The 19,006-nt window shown below is 36.7% G+C and overlaps 1 protein-coding gene and 4 long non-coding RNA genes across 5 annotated transcripts in view; 2 read left to right on the forward strand and 3 right to left on the reverse strand.

Moving 5' to 3' along the window:
* LOC149270094 (uncharacterized) overlaps positions 1-19,006 on the reverse strand; it is a 49,851-nt gene that overhangs the window by 20,080 nt on the left and 10,765 nt on the right. The window contains exons 4-6 of the mRNA XM_089463595.1: positions 18,558-18,627; positions 18,396-18,495; positions 1,626-1,791 (exon numbers count right to left, since the gene is read on the reverse strand). Coding sequence (XP_089319721.1) covers positions 1,626-1,791; positions 18,396-18,495; positions 18,558-18,627 — 336 coding nt within the window. The remainder of the gene's footprint in view (positions 1-1,625; positions 1,792-18,395; positions 18,496-18,557; positions 18,628-19,006) is intronic.
* Positions 1,798-4,289, reverse strand: LOC149270095 (uncharacterized). The gene is made up of 3 exons (XR_016268939.1): positions 3,494-4,289; positions 1,997-2,160; positions 1,798-1,944 (listed from the first exon to the last, which is right to left on the reverse strand). It is a non-coding gene; the product is annotated as an uncharacterized LOC149270095 (long non-coding RNA).
* LOC149270096 (uncharacterized) lies at positions 4,558-14,853 on the reverse strand. The gene is made up of 2 exons (XR_016268942.1): positions 14,642-14,853; positions 4,558-5,230 (listed from the first exon to the last, which is right to left on the reverse strand). It is a non-coding gene; the product is annotated as an uncharacterized LOC149270096 (long non-coding RNA).
* LOC149270097 (uncharacterized) lies at positions 4,695-5,319 on the forward strand. The gene is made up of 2 exons (XR_016268941.1): positions 4,695-4,999; positions 5,086-5,319. It is a non-coding gene; the product is annotated as an uncharacterized LOC149270097 (long non-coding RNA).
* On the forward strand, positions 7,858-11,238 carry LOC149270098 (uncharacterized). The gene is made up of 2 exons (XR_016268938.1): positions 7,858-9,605; positions 9,690-11,238. It is a non-coding gene; the product is annotated as an uncharacterized LOC149270098 (long non-coding RNA).

Here is a 19,006-nt window from a genome sequence, read left to right on the forward strand (position 1 = left end):
TTTTTTAATTTCTAAAATATTCAATATAATACATATGTAGATCATATGCTGAAAGTTTCATTAAATTCCATTAAGTCAAAAATTAATTAAAAACAAGTAAGAAAACTTTAGTCGAGAGTGCTCGACTAGATACTACCCTGAACCCAACCAATAACAAGTAAGAAAGCTCTAGTCGAGACTACTCGACTACCAGATCCCCTGAACCCTTGGAGTAATAGCTATTTCAATAACTTCGCGTCTTTCAGCTTACACAAGAAACACGCACACAAACACACACACACACACACACGCACGCACTCACACGCAGTCACGCACACACAGGCATACATACACACACATACATACACACACATACACACACACACATACACAAACATTTACACACACAAGCATAAACACGCATGGGCGGCAGTGAGCGCTTACTATGAGAACTTAATTGCTTAATAACTTTTTTTGTGGACGTACGATCTTCATGAAACTTTCAGATTATGATTATAACATGGATATGCACGTAATTGACAAAAATACGCTTTTTACAAAAGTGAGGGTGAGGGGGTGAATTTAAGGGTTGGGGTTAATTTTAACAAATCCGAAATTGTATAAATTTCATATAAGCATACATTAAAAATTTGGAGACTCTAGCAATAAAGGTGTAGAATATATAATTTTATAACTGGTTTTCGATAAGGTTTTTTAGGGATATAAAAAGATCGGGATGAGTTATCGACTTTTAATGATAAACTTGATATGCGCGCTGTAATTACGGACATTTTAAACAAATTTGAGGTCTCTAGCTCTTATGTCTTCTGAAATCGACGCGTTCATACATACGGACAGACGGACAGGGCCAAATCAACTCAGCTCGTCGCCCTGATCAAGAATATATATACTTTGTGGGGTCTGCCACGCCTCCTTCTCCCTGTTACATACATTTCAACAAAACCATTATACCCTGATTTCCCATTGAAAATGGGTTCAGGGTATAAAAATTGTATAAATTGCATGTAAGCATACATTAAAAATATGGAGACTCTAGCAATAAAGGTGTAGAAGATATAATTTTCTAACTGGTTTTCGATAAGGTTTTTTATCGATAAAAAAAGATCGGGATGAGTTATCGATTTTTAATGATAAACTCTATATCCGCGCTGTAAATACGGACATTTTTAAAAAAAGTTGTAGTCTCTAGCTCTTATATCTTCTGAAATCGACGCGCTCATACATACGGACAGACGGACGAACAGACAGACGGACAGACAGACGGACAGGGCCAAATCGACTCAGTTCGTCACCCTTATCAAGAATATATATACTTTATGGGGTCTGCCACGCCTCCTTCTGCCTCTTACATACATTTCAACAAAACCATTATACCCTGATTTCCCAGTGAAAATGGGTTCAGGGTATAAACATTTAAATATGCATATTCTTACTGATTTTATTTCGCTTCAAAGTAAAATATTAAAATTTTTTCCCTGTGTGTAAACACTTTCTTGCCAAATTGTATGTAAATTTTATGTACCGATTGTGGGCGTGTCAAATCAGAAAATGTTTTGTGAATGAGTGTTCTGGAGTCGGTAACGTATGACTGCAACTTGTTTTAATAAAAATTAGTTAGGACTTACCACTGTGCAGAAACAAATGATTTTTCAAATTTGTCTGCTTTGAAAATCCACGGAAGCAAATTGTACATTTAAATGGCCAGGTTCCACTGTGGACGTAGTTATGTGACTTTAAATCGCCAGGAGTTGGAAATGATTTAGCGCACAAATTGCACTTGTGAGGTTTTTCCTTTTTTTTTTAAAGAACAGAGGAAATATAATATAATAATTTAAAAATTCTAAAATAATTTAAGGTTCTTCTTAGGTAATTATTCATTGATGACGTGTAAATTTCTTGTCTAGACTTCCCCTATTTTGCTCGAGGAGGAACTTCACTTCTTTTCTGCTTACACAGACCCAATAAAATAAATACATACATACATATATGTACATACATCTAATACATATTTATTCTTGATTAGAGCGCCTGTATGTGATCTCTTAAGCCAAATAAGCTACAGTGACGAACTAAATTATTGGCACAGCAAGCTATTTAAATTTTAAAGCAATTTTGTAATTGTTTTTTAACGTTTTTTTAGTGAAACAAAAAATCTACTAACTAGAATTGGGTATTTATTAAATTATACAGTAAAAATATTGCGAAAAACTTCAACGCACTTTTTAAAAAAATTTAATAACCAAAAATAAACCTCGATTTTGCTGAACTAAATTATTGGCACACTAAAAACAAAAAATTAAAAAACATAAAAACATTGCGTATGTATCTTTTAAACTTTAATAATGGCTAATAATAGGTTTGGCATCGAAAAAAAAATTATTTTTGAGTGACGTCTTCACTAATTTTTGCCATTCCTCAATAAGAGCTTGTTTTAGGTCGGCTTGTTTTGTTATTACCCGATTTGAGATGCGCCTATTCAATTCTTTCCACTAGCGTTCAATTCTATTTAGGTCTGGAGATAGTGGTGAGTGCGGCAACACATGGGCGGTAGCCATATTTTGACGATATGGGCAGAATGCTTTGGGTCATTGTCATGTTGAAATGTGAACGAGCTTGGTAGTTGTAGCTTTTCAGAATTTTTTTAAAGGTTATCACTCAAAATGTTTAGATACAAATGTTAGTCCATTATACCGTCTACAAATACCAATTCGGGCACCCCTGCAGCAAATATGCAACCCCAGACCATCGCCCCACAACCACCATGCTTCAAACTTGGCGTAATTTTGATTTTGTGAAACGAAGTATTCGGCATTCTCTAAGCAGTTTAACGCCCATCCGATCGAAATATATTGAATTTCCACTCATCACAGAAGAAGACTTGACTTCAATAATCAGATGGCTTGCTAAAATTTTCCTTAGGGTACTCCAAACGCTTTTTTTATAAGCACCTTTGATGCACGGCTTTCGTCTAGCCATGTGCAGTACTCTTCGTATCGTAATCGGGTGCATATCGTTCCCCGTTTCTTTTGTAACTTCAGCAGAAATCTGTGTGGATGTTATTTTGGGATTCACATGCACTTTTCGAACAATTTTCCTGCATTCATGGCTGTTCAACAACTTAAGGCGACCTGTATATTTATGAACTTTGCAGATTGCGGGCTTCCTTGGAGCGCTGCACGTAGCTTCGAATAGAAAATCGGTTTCTTTCTATTATCTCTCTGGTTTATGCATAAAATTTGCCTTGATCATCCAAATGCAGGATCATTTTCCTTTGAGCTATCGATGTCTCTTTTAGCTTAGGTACCATTATTAAGAAAAGTAAAAAAATATGCTAAATTCTTAGAAAAATTTTTTTTCTATTTGGTTAAGTTTTTGTTTCATTAAAAAAACGTTTCAAAACATTTGAAAAATTGCTATAAAGTTTTAAAGCCTTGCTGTGCCAATAATTTAGTTCGTCACTGTATATACTCATTTATAAAATTTCTCTTAGGACCATGTTTTATGTCCGACCGTCCATCAGTATATATGAACGCTTCGATTTCATAACCTAAAAAGCTAGGGTCTTTAAATTTGGAAATTTTGGTGCACACGCAGAAAATCGATAAAAATGTTTGGGGTTAAACTTAAACTTTAACTTAATAAGCTCGTATTTATAAATATGTTCCCTTGTGTAAATAGAAAAGAAGCGACGAATTATTTAAATGTTAGTTTCTCGAAAGGGGATGCCGTGAGCAAGCAGTTTCAACCAGAGCATTCTTAGTTGTTATACCCTGAACCCAGTTTCAATGGGAAATCATGGCATACTGGGTTTGTTAAAAGTATGTAAAAGGCAGAAGCAGGACTGGCAGACCTGAGCGACGAGCTGAACCGATTTATCCCTGTTCGTCTGTCTGTCTATCCGCCCGTCCGTGTGTCTCATCACGTCGATCTCAGAAGATATGGTCTAGAAACTTAAAATTTTATGCACATTCACGAAAGTGAAATGAGTATACTTGTTTGATGCATGTCCGCCCGTGTGTTCGCATGAACGCAGTTTATTTAGGCGCTATTGTAGTTGGAGACTTGAAATTTGGAACACATACTCGTATATATCTCCGAATGCTCAAATTTTCCGGATTCGTCCATTGGGGGTGTGGCAAATCGGAAAATACATTTTCTGATATGCCAGAAATCATATTAGCTGAACAGCTAGAAAGCTGAAATTTGGTATGTAGATTAGTGTTGACTACCCAAGAGCAACAAGTTATTCTGGCAAATCTGATAAAACTATATCTTCTAAATCTGTAAAACTAGATCGCTAAAATCTTGCTAATGCTACGATTCTATAAATATTGATAATCTAAATGCTCTAAGCAACTTCACTATGCATGCTGCGCTCGTGTGAAACCATACCCTGTCAAAGTACTCGCATTCAAATAGGTAGAAGGCACAATTACAGTGCGCGCCAATATATTAATTCTACTTATTTATATATGTATATACATATACTTATATATATATATATATATATATATATATATATATATATATATATATATATATATATATATATATATATATATATATGTCGGGGCGATGCGTTTCTCATTCTGGTTTTCCATCATAGCTGCGCTTAATAACGAATTCCCGGTGTGTCGCTAAACTCTTTTTAATGCTCTTTCTCGTTCAATACTCATTCCAAGTGTGACCTCTCTTCTACTCTCGAAAGTTCTAATCATGGTCGCATATTCTTGTTCATCGAAAGCACAGCGACCCTGCTGCGAACGGCATGACTAGCCGTCTCGCTCTCACCCAGCGACACCCGGGACTACGTTCAGCAACAGCTATTGTTGTCTCTCTCTTAGTGACAGTGCATCCTTTAATTGCACCACAATACTAAATCAATCTTGCAATTTCAACAGTGTAATATCGCACTGACACGACACGGCCATACTGACAGTTACACGTCCCTGTGTAATTCATTTCTCATAATATCATTCCGACATATATATAAGTATAGGTATATATAAATATATATATATATACTTATATGAATATATAACAACTTGGTGTTTAATGAAATAATATATTTTTCCATACATTTAGTATTCATTTGTGGTTATGACAATACATCGAACATTGAAAGCTCATTTATTTCATTCCCTCTGGCATCTTGGAAATCCCTACTACCGTAAATGATCGAAACTAGGAAGGATATAGCACGTGTAAAGTGCTGTGGATGCTATGGGTGCTAGGGAAGTTAAAAGAGGATTATTACAATATAATTAATTGTGCATTTTCCCTTTTTATAAAATTAAAAATAAAGATAATTCATAATAACATTTCCTTAAAGTAAGGAATAAATACACTGCGCGTCATCAGGTTAGCGCCCCCCCTTCCACTCATTATACCATGATCCCATTTTCAATGGGAAATCAGGGTATAATGGTTTTGTTGAAATGTATGTAACAGGCAGAAGGAGGCGTGGCAGACCCCACAAAGTATATATATTCTTGATCAGGGCGACGAGCTGAGTTGATTTGGCCCTGTCCGTCTGTCTGTCCGTCTGTCCGTATGTATGAACGCGTCGATTTCAGAAGATATAAGAGCTAGAGACTTTAAATTTTTTAAAAATGTCCGTATTTACAGCGCGGATATCGAGTTTATCATTAAAAATCGATAACTCATCCCGATCTTTTTTATCGATAAAAACCTAATCGAAAGCCAGTTATAAAATTATATCTTCTACACCTTTATTGCTAGAGTCTGCAAATTTTTTTTTATGTATGCTTATATGCAATTTATACAATTTCGGTTTTTGTTAAAATTTACCCCAACCCTTAAATTCACCCCTCACCCTCACTTTTGTAAAAAGCGTATTTCAAATACTAGAGACTTGTGCTTTAGCAATTGCATATCCATGTTATAATCATAATCTGAAGATCGTACGTCCACAAAAAAAGTTATTAAACAATTAAGTTCTCATAGTAAGCGCTCACTGCCGCCCATGCGTGTTTATGCTTGTGTGTGTATATGTATGTAAATGTTTGTGTATGTGTGTATGTGTTTGTGTATGTGTGTATGTGTTTGTGTATGTGTGTCTGTATGCTTGTGTGTGTATGTATGCCTGTGTGTGCGTACGTGCGTGTGTGTGTGCGTGTTTCTTGTGTAAGCTGAAAGACGCGAAAAATTATTGAAATATCTATTGCTCCAAGGGTTCAGCGGATCTCGTAGTCGAGCAGTCTCGACTAGAGCTTTCTTACTTGTTTTTATTTTTTCATACATATTTCGTTATGTATGTACACATAAATGCGTGCTTTAGCATATTCTAAGAATCCCGTTGCGATTGATTTGTCTTTGCATTGTTTTTGAATTTCCAGCCGCTACACTGGCTTTTCTTTGCTATGCGGCGTCATAACAATAATGTGATTTCGTTTTACCTACTCTTGATCGAAACGATGCGGTGGTGCTGTAGGCTGAAGCGCCGACGATCTTTACTTTAGCTATTTTGACAAACATGCTGTTTGGGTTGGGTGCGAGTTCAAATCCCGCTGAAACACTTTTTTGTAAATTGCAAATTTTTGTTATTTTAGCTTTTTTATATTTTATTAATTTTATTAAAATGTTTCCTTCCGTGCTATCAATGCCTATTAAGCCTACTTATGTGTACATATACATAAATAGATGGCTGACGCATATAAATGTCGCAATTCAGGCACTGTAAATGCCGATTGCCACGCCCCTAGTGGCCGTAGACTCCTCAATTTAAGCCAGTTTTTAGAACGAGCAACCGGTTACCTAAATGCAAAATTTGAATTCTTACGCTCAAAAATTTGAAAATTACAGGGTATTTTTCGATATGCCACGCCCCTAAAGAGGCTTAAAAATTATTTTTGGGGCATCGATAGAGGAGGACACCAGTAACTTAACTATCCAAATTTGAAGCTTCTAGCTCTTAAACTGTAGGAGATATAAACTTTTGCGGTTTGCCACGCCCCCTATAGGCGGACATATATCTACCATAGCTCGTTGGACGTGGGTGGTCAACCCGCGTATATATACAAAATTTCAGGTCTCTAGCATCAATAGTGCCTAAAATATAGCAGAATTCGAAAAATCACTATATCTTCAGGTCCGATTTGCCACGCCCCTAGTGGGCGTAGATAAATAATTTTTTCACCTATCTTCATAGAATTAAAACATCAGCTTACATGTCAAATTTCAGTATTCTAGGTTTACAACTTTAGGAGATACAGTTTTATCCGATTTGCCACGCCCCTAATGGGCGGAAATATATCCGCCATAGCTTGTGATCTTGGGTGATCGGCGCGGACCTACATACCAAATTTCAGCTTTCTAGCTCTTCAACAAACATGATTTCTGGTATATCGGAAAATGCATTTACCGATTTGCCACGCCCCTAGTGGGCGGATCGGGAAAATTTTAACACTTTATAAATCGGAGTTATACACGAGTATGTGTTCCAAATTTCAAGTCTCTAGCTTCAATAGCTTCAGACGGACAGACGGACGGACGGACAGACGGACGGACAGCAAGACGGACATTGCACAAAACCAATATACTCATTTCACATTCGTGAATGAGTCTAAAAATGTGTTTAAAAAAAATGTGTTAAAAAAATGGTGTTTACAAGACTGTTAGAGCATTACTAACGTTTTATCTCCACAGCAAGGAATTCCGCGAGACGATTAATATCATTTTCTTATCTCAATTGGAAACGGAAAATAGCAGTAACTTGGAAACAATGAAAAAACTGATTTAATGTAGAAAAATTAAATCGAAAAATTAAATTGATAACATAGTAGGCCTTGCATCGAGTCGAATAGTAAGTAAGTATTCCGACATTAAAATTTAGTTCACTTGTGCACCGAGCTCAAGCCGTAAGCAAAAAATTTTTTGAAAAATTTACGAAAAAATAAAAAAAACCTAAAAAGAAATCTAACTAAAAAAGGTAATAATAATAATAATAAAAATTATATAAATAAATAGAATAAAACAAGTAAGAAAGCTCTAGTCGAGACTGCTCGACTACGAGATCCCCTGAACCCTTGGAGTGCTAGCTATTTCAATAATTTTTCGCGTCTTTCGGCTTAGACAAGAAACACACACACATACACAAACACATACACACACAAGCACCCACGCATAAACACGCATGGGCTGCAGTGTGCGCTTACTATGAGAACTTAATTGTTTAATAACTTTTTTTGTGGACGTACGATCTTCATGAAACTTTCAGATTATGATTATAACATGAATATGCATGTAATTGCCAAAGCACAAGTCTCTAGTATTTGAAATACGCGTTTTACAAAAGTGAGGGTGAGGGGGTGAATTTAGAGGTGGGGGGTAAATTTTAACAAAAACCGCAATTGTATAAATTGCATATAAGCATATATAAAAAATTTGGAGACTCTAGCAATAAAGGTGTAGAAGATATAATTTTATAACTGGTTTTCGATAAGGTTTTTTATCGATAAAAAAAGATCGGGATGAGTTATCGAATTTTAATGATAAACTCGATATCCGCGCTGTAATTACGAACATTTTACAAAAAATTTGAAGTCTCTAGCTCTTATATCTTCGGAAATCGACGCGTTCAAACATACGGACAGACGGACAGACGGACAGACAGACAGACGGACAGGGCCAAATCAACTCAGCTCGTCACCCTGATCAAGAATATATATACTTTGTGGGGTCTGCCACGCCTCCTTCTGCCTGTTACATACATTTCAACAAAACCATTATACCCTGATTTCCCATTTTCAATGGGTTCAGGGTATAACAAGTAAGAAGGCTCCAGTCGAGACTGCTCGACTAGGAGATACCCTGAACCCTCCAAACTGATATTCTAATCATTCTGGACTTCTTTTATGCACACATACATACACATGCACGTATAAGCACGCGCTTTGCAAACTGCGCAGCTAGCAGCGGCTGCGCTTGGGCTGCACTGCAGTGTGGGCAATATAACGAGAATTTATTTGTTGAATAATTTCTTTTGCAGACATACGATCTTAATGAAACTTTTAGAGCGTAATCATATGGCTTAAATGTGTGTACATTTCAAAGCACAAGTCTCTAGTACTTGAAATGCGTTTTTTACAAATTGGGGGCGAAGGGGGCGTGGTATCCAAAATCTGTAAATTACAAAATCTTTGTATCCATTAACTTTATATACAACGCAAATTTGAAGTCTCCAGGTCTAAAAGTGTTCAAAATAAGCTGAAAAAACATTGTCGATTTTTCGATTATTCTCGATAAAAAAGTTATCGGATGAGTTATCGAAAAAATAAAGCAAACTTGTACTGCCTATGGTATACACGAGTATGCTTGCCAAATTTCAGCTCTCTAGCTCTTATATCTTCTGAGATCCTTTTGCTCATACGGACGGACGGACGGACGGACGGACGGACGGACGGACGGACGGACGGACAGACGGACAGGGCTATATCGACTCAGCTCGTCGTCCTGATCAAGAATATATATACTTTATGGGGTCTGCGATGATTCCTTCTGCCTGTTACATACTTTTCACAAAACCATTATACCCTGATTTCCCATTTTCAATGGGTTCAGGGTATAAAAATACCAGGTAACGGGTGAGTAAGTCATAAAAAAATGCTCTTGTTTAAAATAACATTTAAAGTGAGATTAATTTGCTAATAAATAATTTAAATTCGTAGGCAGTATGGAAAATATAAATGAAACATTGCAAGGGTTAAGCGCGGCAATAACGGTGTTAGCCGATCAATTTTCGAGTCTTAAGGAAGATTCGAAGCAATTGAATAGGAAAGTGGATCGTTTGGAAAAGGATACTAATCAGTCTCTCATAGAGGAACAAACCTCACTGGCCCGTCCACGTTCGGAGCTTGAATGAAATGAAATTTCGTCATTGCCGGACTGTGTTAAAGTGTTGCCCACATTTGAGGGAAACCCTTCACAATATGCCTCGTGGGTAAACAGGATCGAGTCCGTACTTGAAGATTATTCTATTATCAAGGAAAGACCTCTATATCGCTAAATAATTTTACATATACGAGGAAAAGTAATTGGAATTGCCGATGTTTCACTGTAATCGTACGGCCTGAAATTAAGCGAGTTTGGCGATTGCATTATGCTGATAAAAGGGATGTTCGAACCTTGGAATACGAATTGAATCAAATGATTCAAGGCAACAACGACTTGGAAACCTACTATAAGCAAGTTAATAGTCAGTTTTCTTTAATTTTACAGGCCTTAAAGGCAAGCGAACAATGAGTCGTAGTATTGTCCGCATTAATAGAATCATATAGAGATAGAGCTTTAGATGTTTTCATAAGGGGACTAAACGGTGACCTACCGAGGATGTTAACAGTTAGCAAACCTAAAAATTTACCGGAAGCTTATGCCATTTGTGTGAATTTACAGAATATTTCATTAAGAAGTAATGGTGTACAAGGGACATATATGTCTCGTGGAATTAATGATTATCAACAAAACAAAAACTGGAAAAATTCTTCATAAATCAGATTTAAGAAAATAGAAAAAAAGAAGGAAAATGCACATTTAATTATATTGTAATAATCCTCTTTTAATTTTTTTCCTGGCACCCATAGCAAATTTAATTATATTGCAATAATCTTCTTTTAGCTTCCTTAACTTCCTTAGCACCCATAGCATCCACAGCATTTTACACGTGGTATATCCCTCCTAGTTTCCATCATTCATGGTAATAGGGATTTCCGAGATGCCAGACGGAATGAAATAAATGCGCTTACAATGTTGGATGTATTGCCATAACCACAAATGAATACTAAATGTATGGAACTATGAATGCTTTGAATTAACTTGAAGGTGGATATCATTGGCCCTCTTTATGCTAATTTATGGACTCTGGATAATAAATTTATATTGGATAATTATCATTATATTGGACAATTTATATTGGATGGATATCGTATTGGATAAATATCATTATATTGGGCAATTTATATTGGATAATTATCATTATATTGGACAATTTATATTGAATGAATATCGTTATAATGGACATATGCACCCTGATCTGCGGGACGCAGATATTTAGATGGGGAAGAGTTAAGACTTTCGACAATCTAAGGAGGCTGGAGAGTCCAGTCAGACATTCAAGGGGAGAAACTAACCAGTTGAACAGATTTAGTTCAGTTTATATTCGGACCAGACACAGTTCAGACCTATTGTTCAAAATTATATCAAATATATTATTTCATCGAACACCAAGTTGTTATATATTCACAAGAACCCAACACAGCGTCCCCAATCACTAGTACTCTAGTGTGGGTGCGCTTAACTTATCTCCTACACCTTTAGAGCTTGAGCTTGCAAATTATGTAGACTTATATGTATTTTATATAATTTTGATTTTTGTTGTAATTTACCCTCCACCCCTATATCCACCCCATCACCATCACATTTGTAAAAAGCGTATTTCAAATACTAAAGACTTGTGCTTTGGAATGTAAATACATTCGAACATTATGATTATAATACAAATATTTTCTAAAATATATTACAAATAAATTCTTATACTGTTGCCCACACTGCAGCACAGCCCAAGCGCAGTCGCTGCTTATTGCACAGTTAGCAGAGCGCGTTTTAATACGTGCGTGTGTATGTATGGAAGCCGAAAAAATGTGCACACTGATTAGAATATCAGATTGGAGGGTTCAGGGTATCTCCTAGTCGAGCGGTCTCGACTAGAGTTTTCTAACTGGTTATACCCTGAACGCTTTTTCAATGGGAAATCAGGGTATAATGGTTTTGTTGAAATGTATGTAACAGGGAGAAGGAGGCGTGGCAGACCCCACAAAGTATATATATTCTTGATCAGGGTGACGAGCTGAGTTGATTTGGCCCTGTCCGTCTGTCCGTCCGTCTGTCCGTATGTATGAACGCGTCGATATTAGAAGATATAAGATCGGAAGATCCATAAAAAAAGTTATTAAACAATTAAGTTCTCATAGTAAGCGCACACTGCAGCCCATGCGTGCTTATGCGTGGGTGCTTGTGTGTGTATGTGTTTGTGTATGTTTTTTTTATGTGTGTGTGTGTGTATGTGTGTCTGTATGCGTGTATGTGTATGTATGCCTGTGTGTGCGTACGTGCGTGTGTGTGTGTGCGTGTTTCTTGTGTAAGCTGAAAGACGCGAAAAATTATTGAAATATCTATTGCTCCAAGAATTCAGAGGATCTCGTAGTCGAGTAGTCTCGACTAGAGCTTTCTTACTCGTTTTTTTCTATTTTCTTAAGTGTGATTTACGAAGAATTTTTCCAGTTTTTGTTTTGACCGACACACTGCGGTCCTCCTTCATTTCGTCTTTTGCGAATCTTTTTTTGTCCTTAGTCTTAATTTGATTGTTTCTTTTATATTATTTCATTGAATTACCTATTGTATTGAATTACGTGTGTTATGTGTATTCTTACGTGTGTTATTGCGTTGTCTGTTATAGAATTACTTGAATTAACAATTACTATTATTATTATTATCTTTTATTACCGAGCCGGCAAACACTTTTTATTATTTTATATAGCTTGGGAAGCCCTCAGTGTCCTTTTTGGTGTAAGACCTACTTAGGTGAGGGTGGTTCCACAATCATCTGGTCTCTCTCTTACTTTCGTTTAATTTATTTATTTTTTATACCCTGAACCCATTAAAAATGGGAAATCAGGGTATAATGTTTTTGTCAAAAGTATGTAACAGGCAGAAGGAGGCGTGGCAGACCCCACAAAGTATACATATTCTTGATCAGGACGACGAGCTGAGTCAATATAGCCCTGTCCGTCTGTCCGTCCGTCCGTCCGTATGAGCAAAGGGATCTCAGAAGATATAAGAGCTAGAGAGCTGAAATTTAGCATGCATACTCGTGTATACCATAGGCAGTACGAGTTTGCTTTATTTTTTCGATAGCTCATCCGATAACTTTTTTATCGCGAATAATCGAAAAATCGACTTGGTTTTTTTCAGCCTAGTTTGAACACTCTTAAACCTGGACACTTCAAATTTGCGTTGTATATAAAGTTAATGGACACAAAGATTTTGTAATTTACAGATTTTGGATACCACGCCAATTTGTAAAAAACTCATTTCAAGTACTAGAAACTTGTGCTTTGGAATGTACACACATTTAAACCATATGATTACGCTCTGAAAGTTTCATTAAGATTGTATGTCTACAAAAGGAATTATTCAACAAATAAATTGTCATAATATTGCCCACATTGCAGTGCAGCCCAAGCGCAGCCGCTGCTTACTGCGCAGTTAGCAGAGCGCGTGCTTATAAATGCATGTGTATGTTTGTGTACATAGAAGAAGTGCAGAATGATTAGAATATCAGCTTGGAGGGTTCAGGGTATCTCCTAGTCGAGCAGTCTCGACCAGAGCCTTCTTACTTGTTTTGTTATATATTTAGTGCTTTAAAATTAACTTCGACCACTAGATTCCTTTTAATTTATACGGAAACCCATCATTCAACACAGGTGGAAATTGTGAAGTTTATTTTTTATGAAAATTGTCTTACGGCAAGGATTTGAACCTCGATATGAGAATCAATTTCGTACCACCAATATACCTGCAAATTTCTTGTATTTTTGTTTTAAGAGTCGTCTCGCCAGGGATTTGAACCTAGGTATTGCCAATACCACCATTTAGCCACGATTTCTTTTATGCTATAGAATTATCTAGTGCACCAACACTTGCTAGAAATTATGTTATTATTTATTGTATTATGTTATGGCAAAGACACCATTACTTTGCAAATTACAGAAGTACTTCGTAATTTTGCCAACAATTGCCCAATTGGATTGGAACAATTTATTTGTACTTGATTTTTTTATACCCTGAACCCATTTTCAATGGGAAAACAGGGTATAATGGTATTGTTGAAATGTATGTAACAAGCAGAAGGAGGCGTGGCAGACCCCACAAAGTATATATATTCTTGATCAGGGTGACGAGCTGAGTCGATTTGGCTCTGTCCGTCCGTCTGTCCGTCTGTCCGTATGTATGAACGCGTAGATCTCAGATGATATAAGAGCTAGGGACTTCAAATGTTTTTTAAAATGTCCGTATTTACAGCGCGGATATCGAGTTTATCATTAAAAATCGATAACTCATCCCGATCTTTTTTATCGATAAAAACCCTTATCGAAAACCAATTATAAAATTATATCTTCTACACCTTTATTGCTAGAGTCTGCAAATTTTTTTTATGTATGCTTATATGCAATTTATACAATTTCGGTTTTTGTTAAAATTTACCACCCACCCCTATATTCACCCGTCACCCTCACTTTTGTAAAACGCGTATTTCAAATACTAGAGACTTGTGCTTTGGCAAATACATGCATATCCGTGTTATCATCATAATCTGAAAGTTTCATGAAGATCGTACGTCCACAAAAAAAGTTATTAAACAATTAAATTCTCATAGTAAGCGCACACTGCAGCCCATGCGTGTGTGTGTATGTATGTGTTTGTGTATGTGTGTGTATGTGTGTGTGTATGTGTGTGTGTGTGCGTGTTTTTTGTGTAAGCAGAAAGACGCGAAAAATTATTGAAATAGCTAATGCTCAGGGGATCTCGTTAATAAGTTATTTTTATAGAATTATTGACACGTCACCATTTCCCTTTATTTCCGTGAAGAATGTGGGTCCCTGCTCGGGCGCCAGTTAAGCGCTCCCACACTAGACTACTAGTGATTAGGGACGCTGTGTTGGGTTCTTGTGAATATATAACAGCTTGGTGTTCGATGAAATAATATATTTTATATAATTTGGAACAATAGGTCTAAACTCTCTCTAGTCCGAATATAATCTGAACTAAATCTGTTCTACTGGTTAGTTTCTCCCCTTGAATGTATGACTGGACTCTCCAGCCTCCTTAGATTGTCGATAGTCTTAACTTATATCGATTTGACCACCCAAGTCCAAAGAGCTATGGTGAATATATATCTCCGCCCAAAGGTGCCATGGCAAATCGCAAAAGTTTATATTTTCTAAAGTTTAAGAGCTATAAGCATCAAATTTAGTTAGTTGAGTTACTGGTAACTTCCTCTATCGATGAACCAATAATAGCTCTAAGAACTAGCTAACGGTAACCTAACTACAAAATTTGGATGAAAATGTGAGAATTACATGGTATTTTCCGATATTCCACGCCCCTAAAAAGGCGTACAAATTATTTTTGGCTCATAGATAGAGGAGGTTAGTAGTAACTTAATTATCAAAATTTGCGTCTAGCTTTTATAGTTTCGGAGATATAAACTTTTGCGCTTTGCCACGCACCCTGTGGACGGACATATATCTTGGGTGGTCAGCCAGAGTATATATACAAAATTTCAATTTTAGCTTTCTAGCTCTTCAACTAATATGATTTCCAGCATATTGGAAAATGCATTTTCTGATTTTCCACGCTCCTAGTGGGCGAATCGGGAAAATTTTAACGCTTTATAAATCGGAGATATTTTTACCTGTTCCAAATTTCAAGTCTCTAGCTTCAAGAGCGCCTAAATAAACAGAGTTTATATGGACAGACGGACGGACGGACAGACGGACAGCAGCAGGGTTCAAACCACGACAATCTAGCAAAGTAAAATGTGGGATGGCGACAAAACGATTGAATTAATTGAATTGTACGAGAATTTTTCAGTTTTATGCGATGTTTCGTCAGTAGACTATAAAAATAAGTATAACAAGTAAGAACGTTGCAGTCGGGCGATACCGATTGCAGAAGACTCATTCACAGCCCAAACGCTGTCAACCAGAGTATATAGTGCAATTTTCAAGTCTAGTGCGCAACAAAAAAACAGGGCATGATCCCAATAAAATTGGAAAATCATCGATAGCTATTTCTATGATCATTGCATCATTGCATTCAAATTACATACATATATAATTTATACAATTTTGACATTTAATAATATATATTTATATCCATATATTGGATACCGACTTCAAGCCAGCAGCAGATCAGCGCGATTTTCCTATACATGTGCACACACTCATCGTCTATTCTATGCTTACAGGCAGAAGCGCGCCCTTTCTCACATTCTTAGAATTTCGATGGATTCCTAGACTTTCTAGCCGTTACTGTACTTTTGTCTGATGACGCTCTCTTAATAAGCTATTTTATTTTAGCAATTGGTTGGTCAAGCAAAGCAGTGGGGCACCGATAGAGGAGGCTACCAGTAACTAAACTATCCAAATTTGAAACTTCTAGCTCTTAAACTGTAGGATATATAAACTTTTGCGGTTTGCCACGCCCCCTATGGGCGGACATATATCTACCATAGCTTGTTGGACGTGGGTGGTCAACCCGCGTATATATATATATATCAAATTTCAGGTCTCTAGCATCAATAGTGTCCAAAATATAGCCGAATTCGATAAATCACTATATCTTCAGGTCCGATTTGCCACGCCCCTAGTAGCGGTAGATATATAATTTTTTCACCCATCTTTATAAAATTAAAATATAAGCTTACGTGCAAAATTTCAACATTCTAACTTTAGGAGATACAGTTTTGTCCGATTTGCCACGCCCCCAATGGGCGGAGATATATCAGCCATAGCTCGTAATCTTGGGTGGTCAACGCGGACCTATATACCAAATTTCAGCTTTCTAGCTCTTCAACAAACGTGATTTCTGGTATATCGGAAAATGCATTTTCCGATTTGCCACGCCCCTAGTGGGCGGATCGGGAAAATTTTTACACTATATAAATCGAAGATATACATGAGTATGTGTTCCAAATTTCAAGTCTCTAGCTTCAATAGCGCCGAAATAGATTGCGTTCATACGGACAGACGGACGGACAGCAAGACGGACATTGCACAAAACCAATATACTCATTTCACTTTCGTGAATGAGTCTAAAAAGCAAAATGCTTATTGCGAAATTACAAACAAATAATTTACTCATTCTAATAAAAAATTCAAATCATGTCACAATTGACATGCGACAAATTTTTTAATAGTTTGTTTCATCGGCATATTGTAGCTCTTTCAAAAGGTTCTGATGTACTCATTTTTGATCTCATTTAGAAATCCATTCTTACACCCATCACCTTCTTTTTATACCCTGAACCCATTTTCAATGGGAAATCAGGGTATAATGGTTTTGTTGAAATGTATGTAACAGGGAGAAGGAGGCGTGACAGACCCCACAAATTATATATCACCGAACTCAGCTTGCTTGCCCGTCGCGAAAACATTTTCATTGTGAGTACCAACGCATTTATACCAGAGCTTGCAAATGAGAGTTGAGCGTTTTTTCGTTTATTCTCTTTCTCGCATCATAACCAAAAAAAATTGTGCAGACACGTCTCTCTCTGAGCGTCACTCTCTGTTTTCTTTGGCATCTGTTTCGCTCAGACGCAATGCGATGACTCATTCGTGTGACGCTCTCACATGAGTGTCGCGTAAAACTAACACGATTTTCCCTCACACAAAGCCTCTCAGCAAAAAACACTTTGACTAACAAACTCAGCAGAAAATGTTTTTGCCTTCGTGTGCATGTAAATACACGCATACATACATACAAAAAGAACGCAGCAATCGCGCGTGATTACCCATACAAACGCAACTTACCGTTACTTCATTTAACTCAAGCAAACGATCAGTGTTTGACTTGAGGAAACGAAAACAGAAAGAACTATCTCCCTCAGAGCGCGAGAGAGCTAAGCCAAACGCGACAAAAACAGTTTCTGTCTGAGTTTTTTTGACTGTGTCACTGAAAGACACTTTTTTGCAGACAACGAAAAAGTGTTAACAGTTATTTGCGAGCTATGATTTATACCCTTCCCACGTATATCCATCGAAACGCTACGTTTTGTTTGCATGAGCCTGACAAACTCTTTTATGATCTAGGTATACTTTTCACTCAAATGGAAAGATCTGGGATAGTCGCGAATAAATTTCAATTTTTGTGTGCTGCTGAGTTCGGTGATTTGAAAAACCATAGAGAGGGATAGAGAGAGAGTAAGACAATTAGTACATAACTGTGCTTCATATAAGAATGGAACCATTTCGTTTGAGCGCTTGCAGCGCACTGACTTTGTTAACATTTTCTGCTGTAGAAAAGTTTGTTGTATATGTCTAGTCTATGTGTTCTCTGGTTAGTGCTTGTACATTAGCATCTGAAAGTTTCGTGAATATAGTCCATCAACAAGAAAAGTTATTAAGCAATTAAGTTACCGTAGTAAACTCATACTTCAGCTAATGCGTGTTTATGTGCGTGTGTGCATGTGCGAATAATTATTGAAATATCAGGTGCTCAAAGGGTTCAGGGGATCTCATAGTCGCGCAGTCCCGACTAAAGCTACTTTTTTTGGGGTTATTTATGACTTCAGGGTATGGAAATAATTTAATTATTACCTTTATGTGTGTCATCCTATGATAATATAAGTTACTGCTAGCAGTAAACTTCTTACCGCATATTTGACATTCATGGGGCTTTTCACCTGAGTGAATCCGTCTATTATAATATTGTAGGTATTATTTACTTAATTTTTTGTGTATTTTATAATATGTTTTTACCTGTGAGTATTTAGAGAGCTCGAAGTACTAAAGCCTTTTCCACAAACAAAACAAATATGAGGTTTCTCCCCTGCAAAACAAATATTCATAATAAATGTCAAAAATCAGCAAGAAAATTTATAATATAGTTAAACATACATGTACATGTAAAACAGCTAGAAAACAAGTGAGAACGTTGCAGTCGGCGTTACCGACTCCAGAATACTCATTCACATCCCATCAGCAATTTAGTAGCTACGTTTAGCTTTAATACTGAAGAAAATTCAGTTTTTCCCGATTGGCTAAGCCCCTACTAGGCGTAGACACCATTTTGGTCAGTTCTTAGAACGAGCTAATGGTAACCTAACTAGAAAATTTGAATACTTACGCTAAAACAAATGTAACAAGTAAGAAAACTCTAGTCGAGAGTGCTCGAATAGATACTACCCTGAACCCAACAAACAAAAATG

Source organism: Drosophila arizonae, chromosome 3, assembly GCF_054131065.1.
Source record: "Drosophila arizonae isolate 15081-1271.41 chromosome 3, UAZ_ARI_1.0, whole genome shotgun sequence".
Classification (NCBI taxonomy): domain Eukaryota; kingdom Metazoa; phylum Arthropoda; class Insecta; order Diptera; family Drosophilidae; genus Drosophila; species Drosophila arizonae.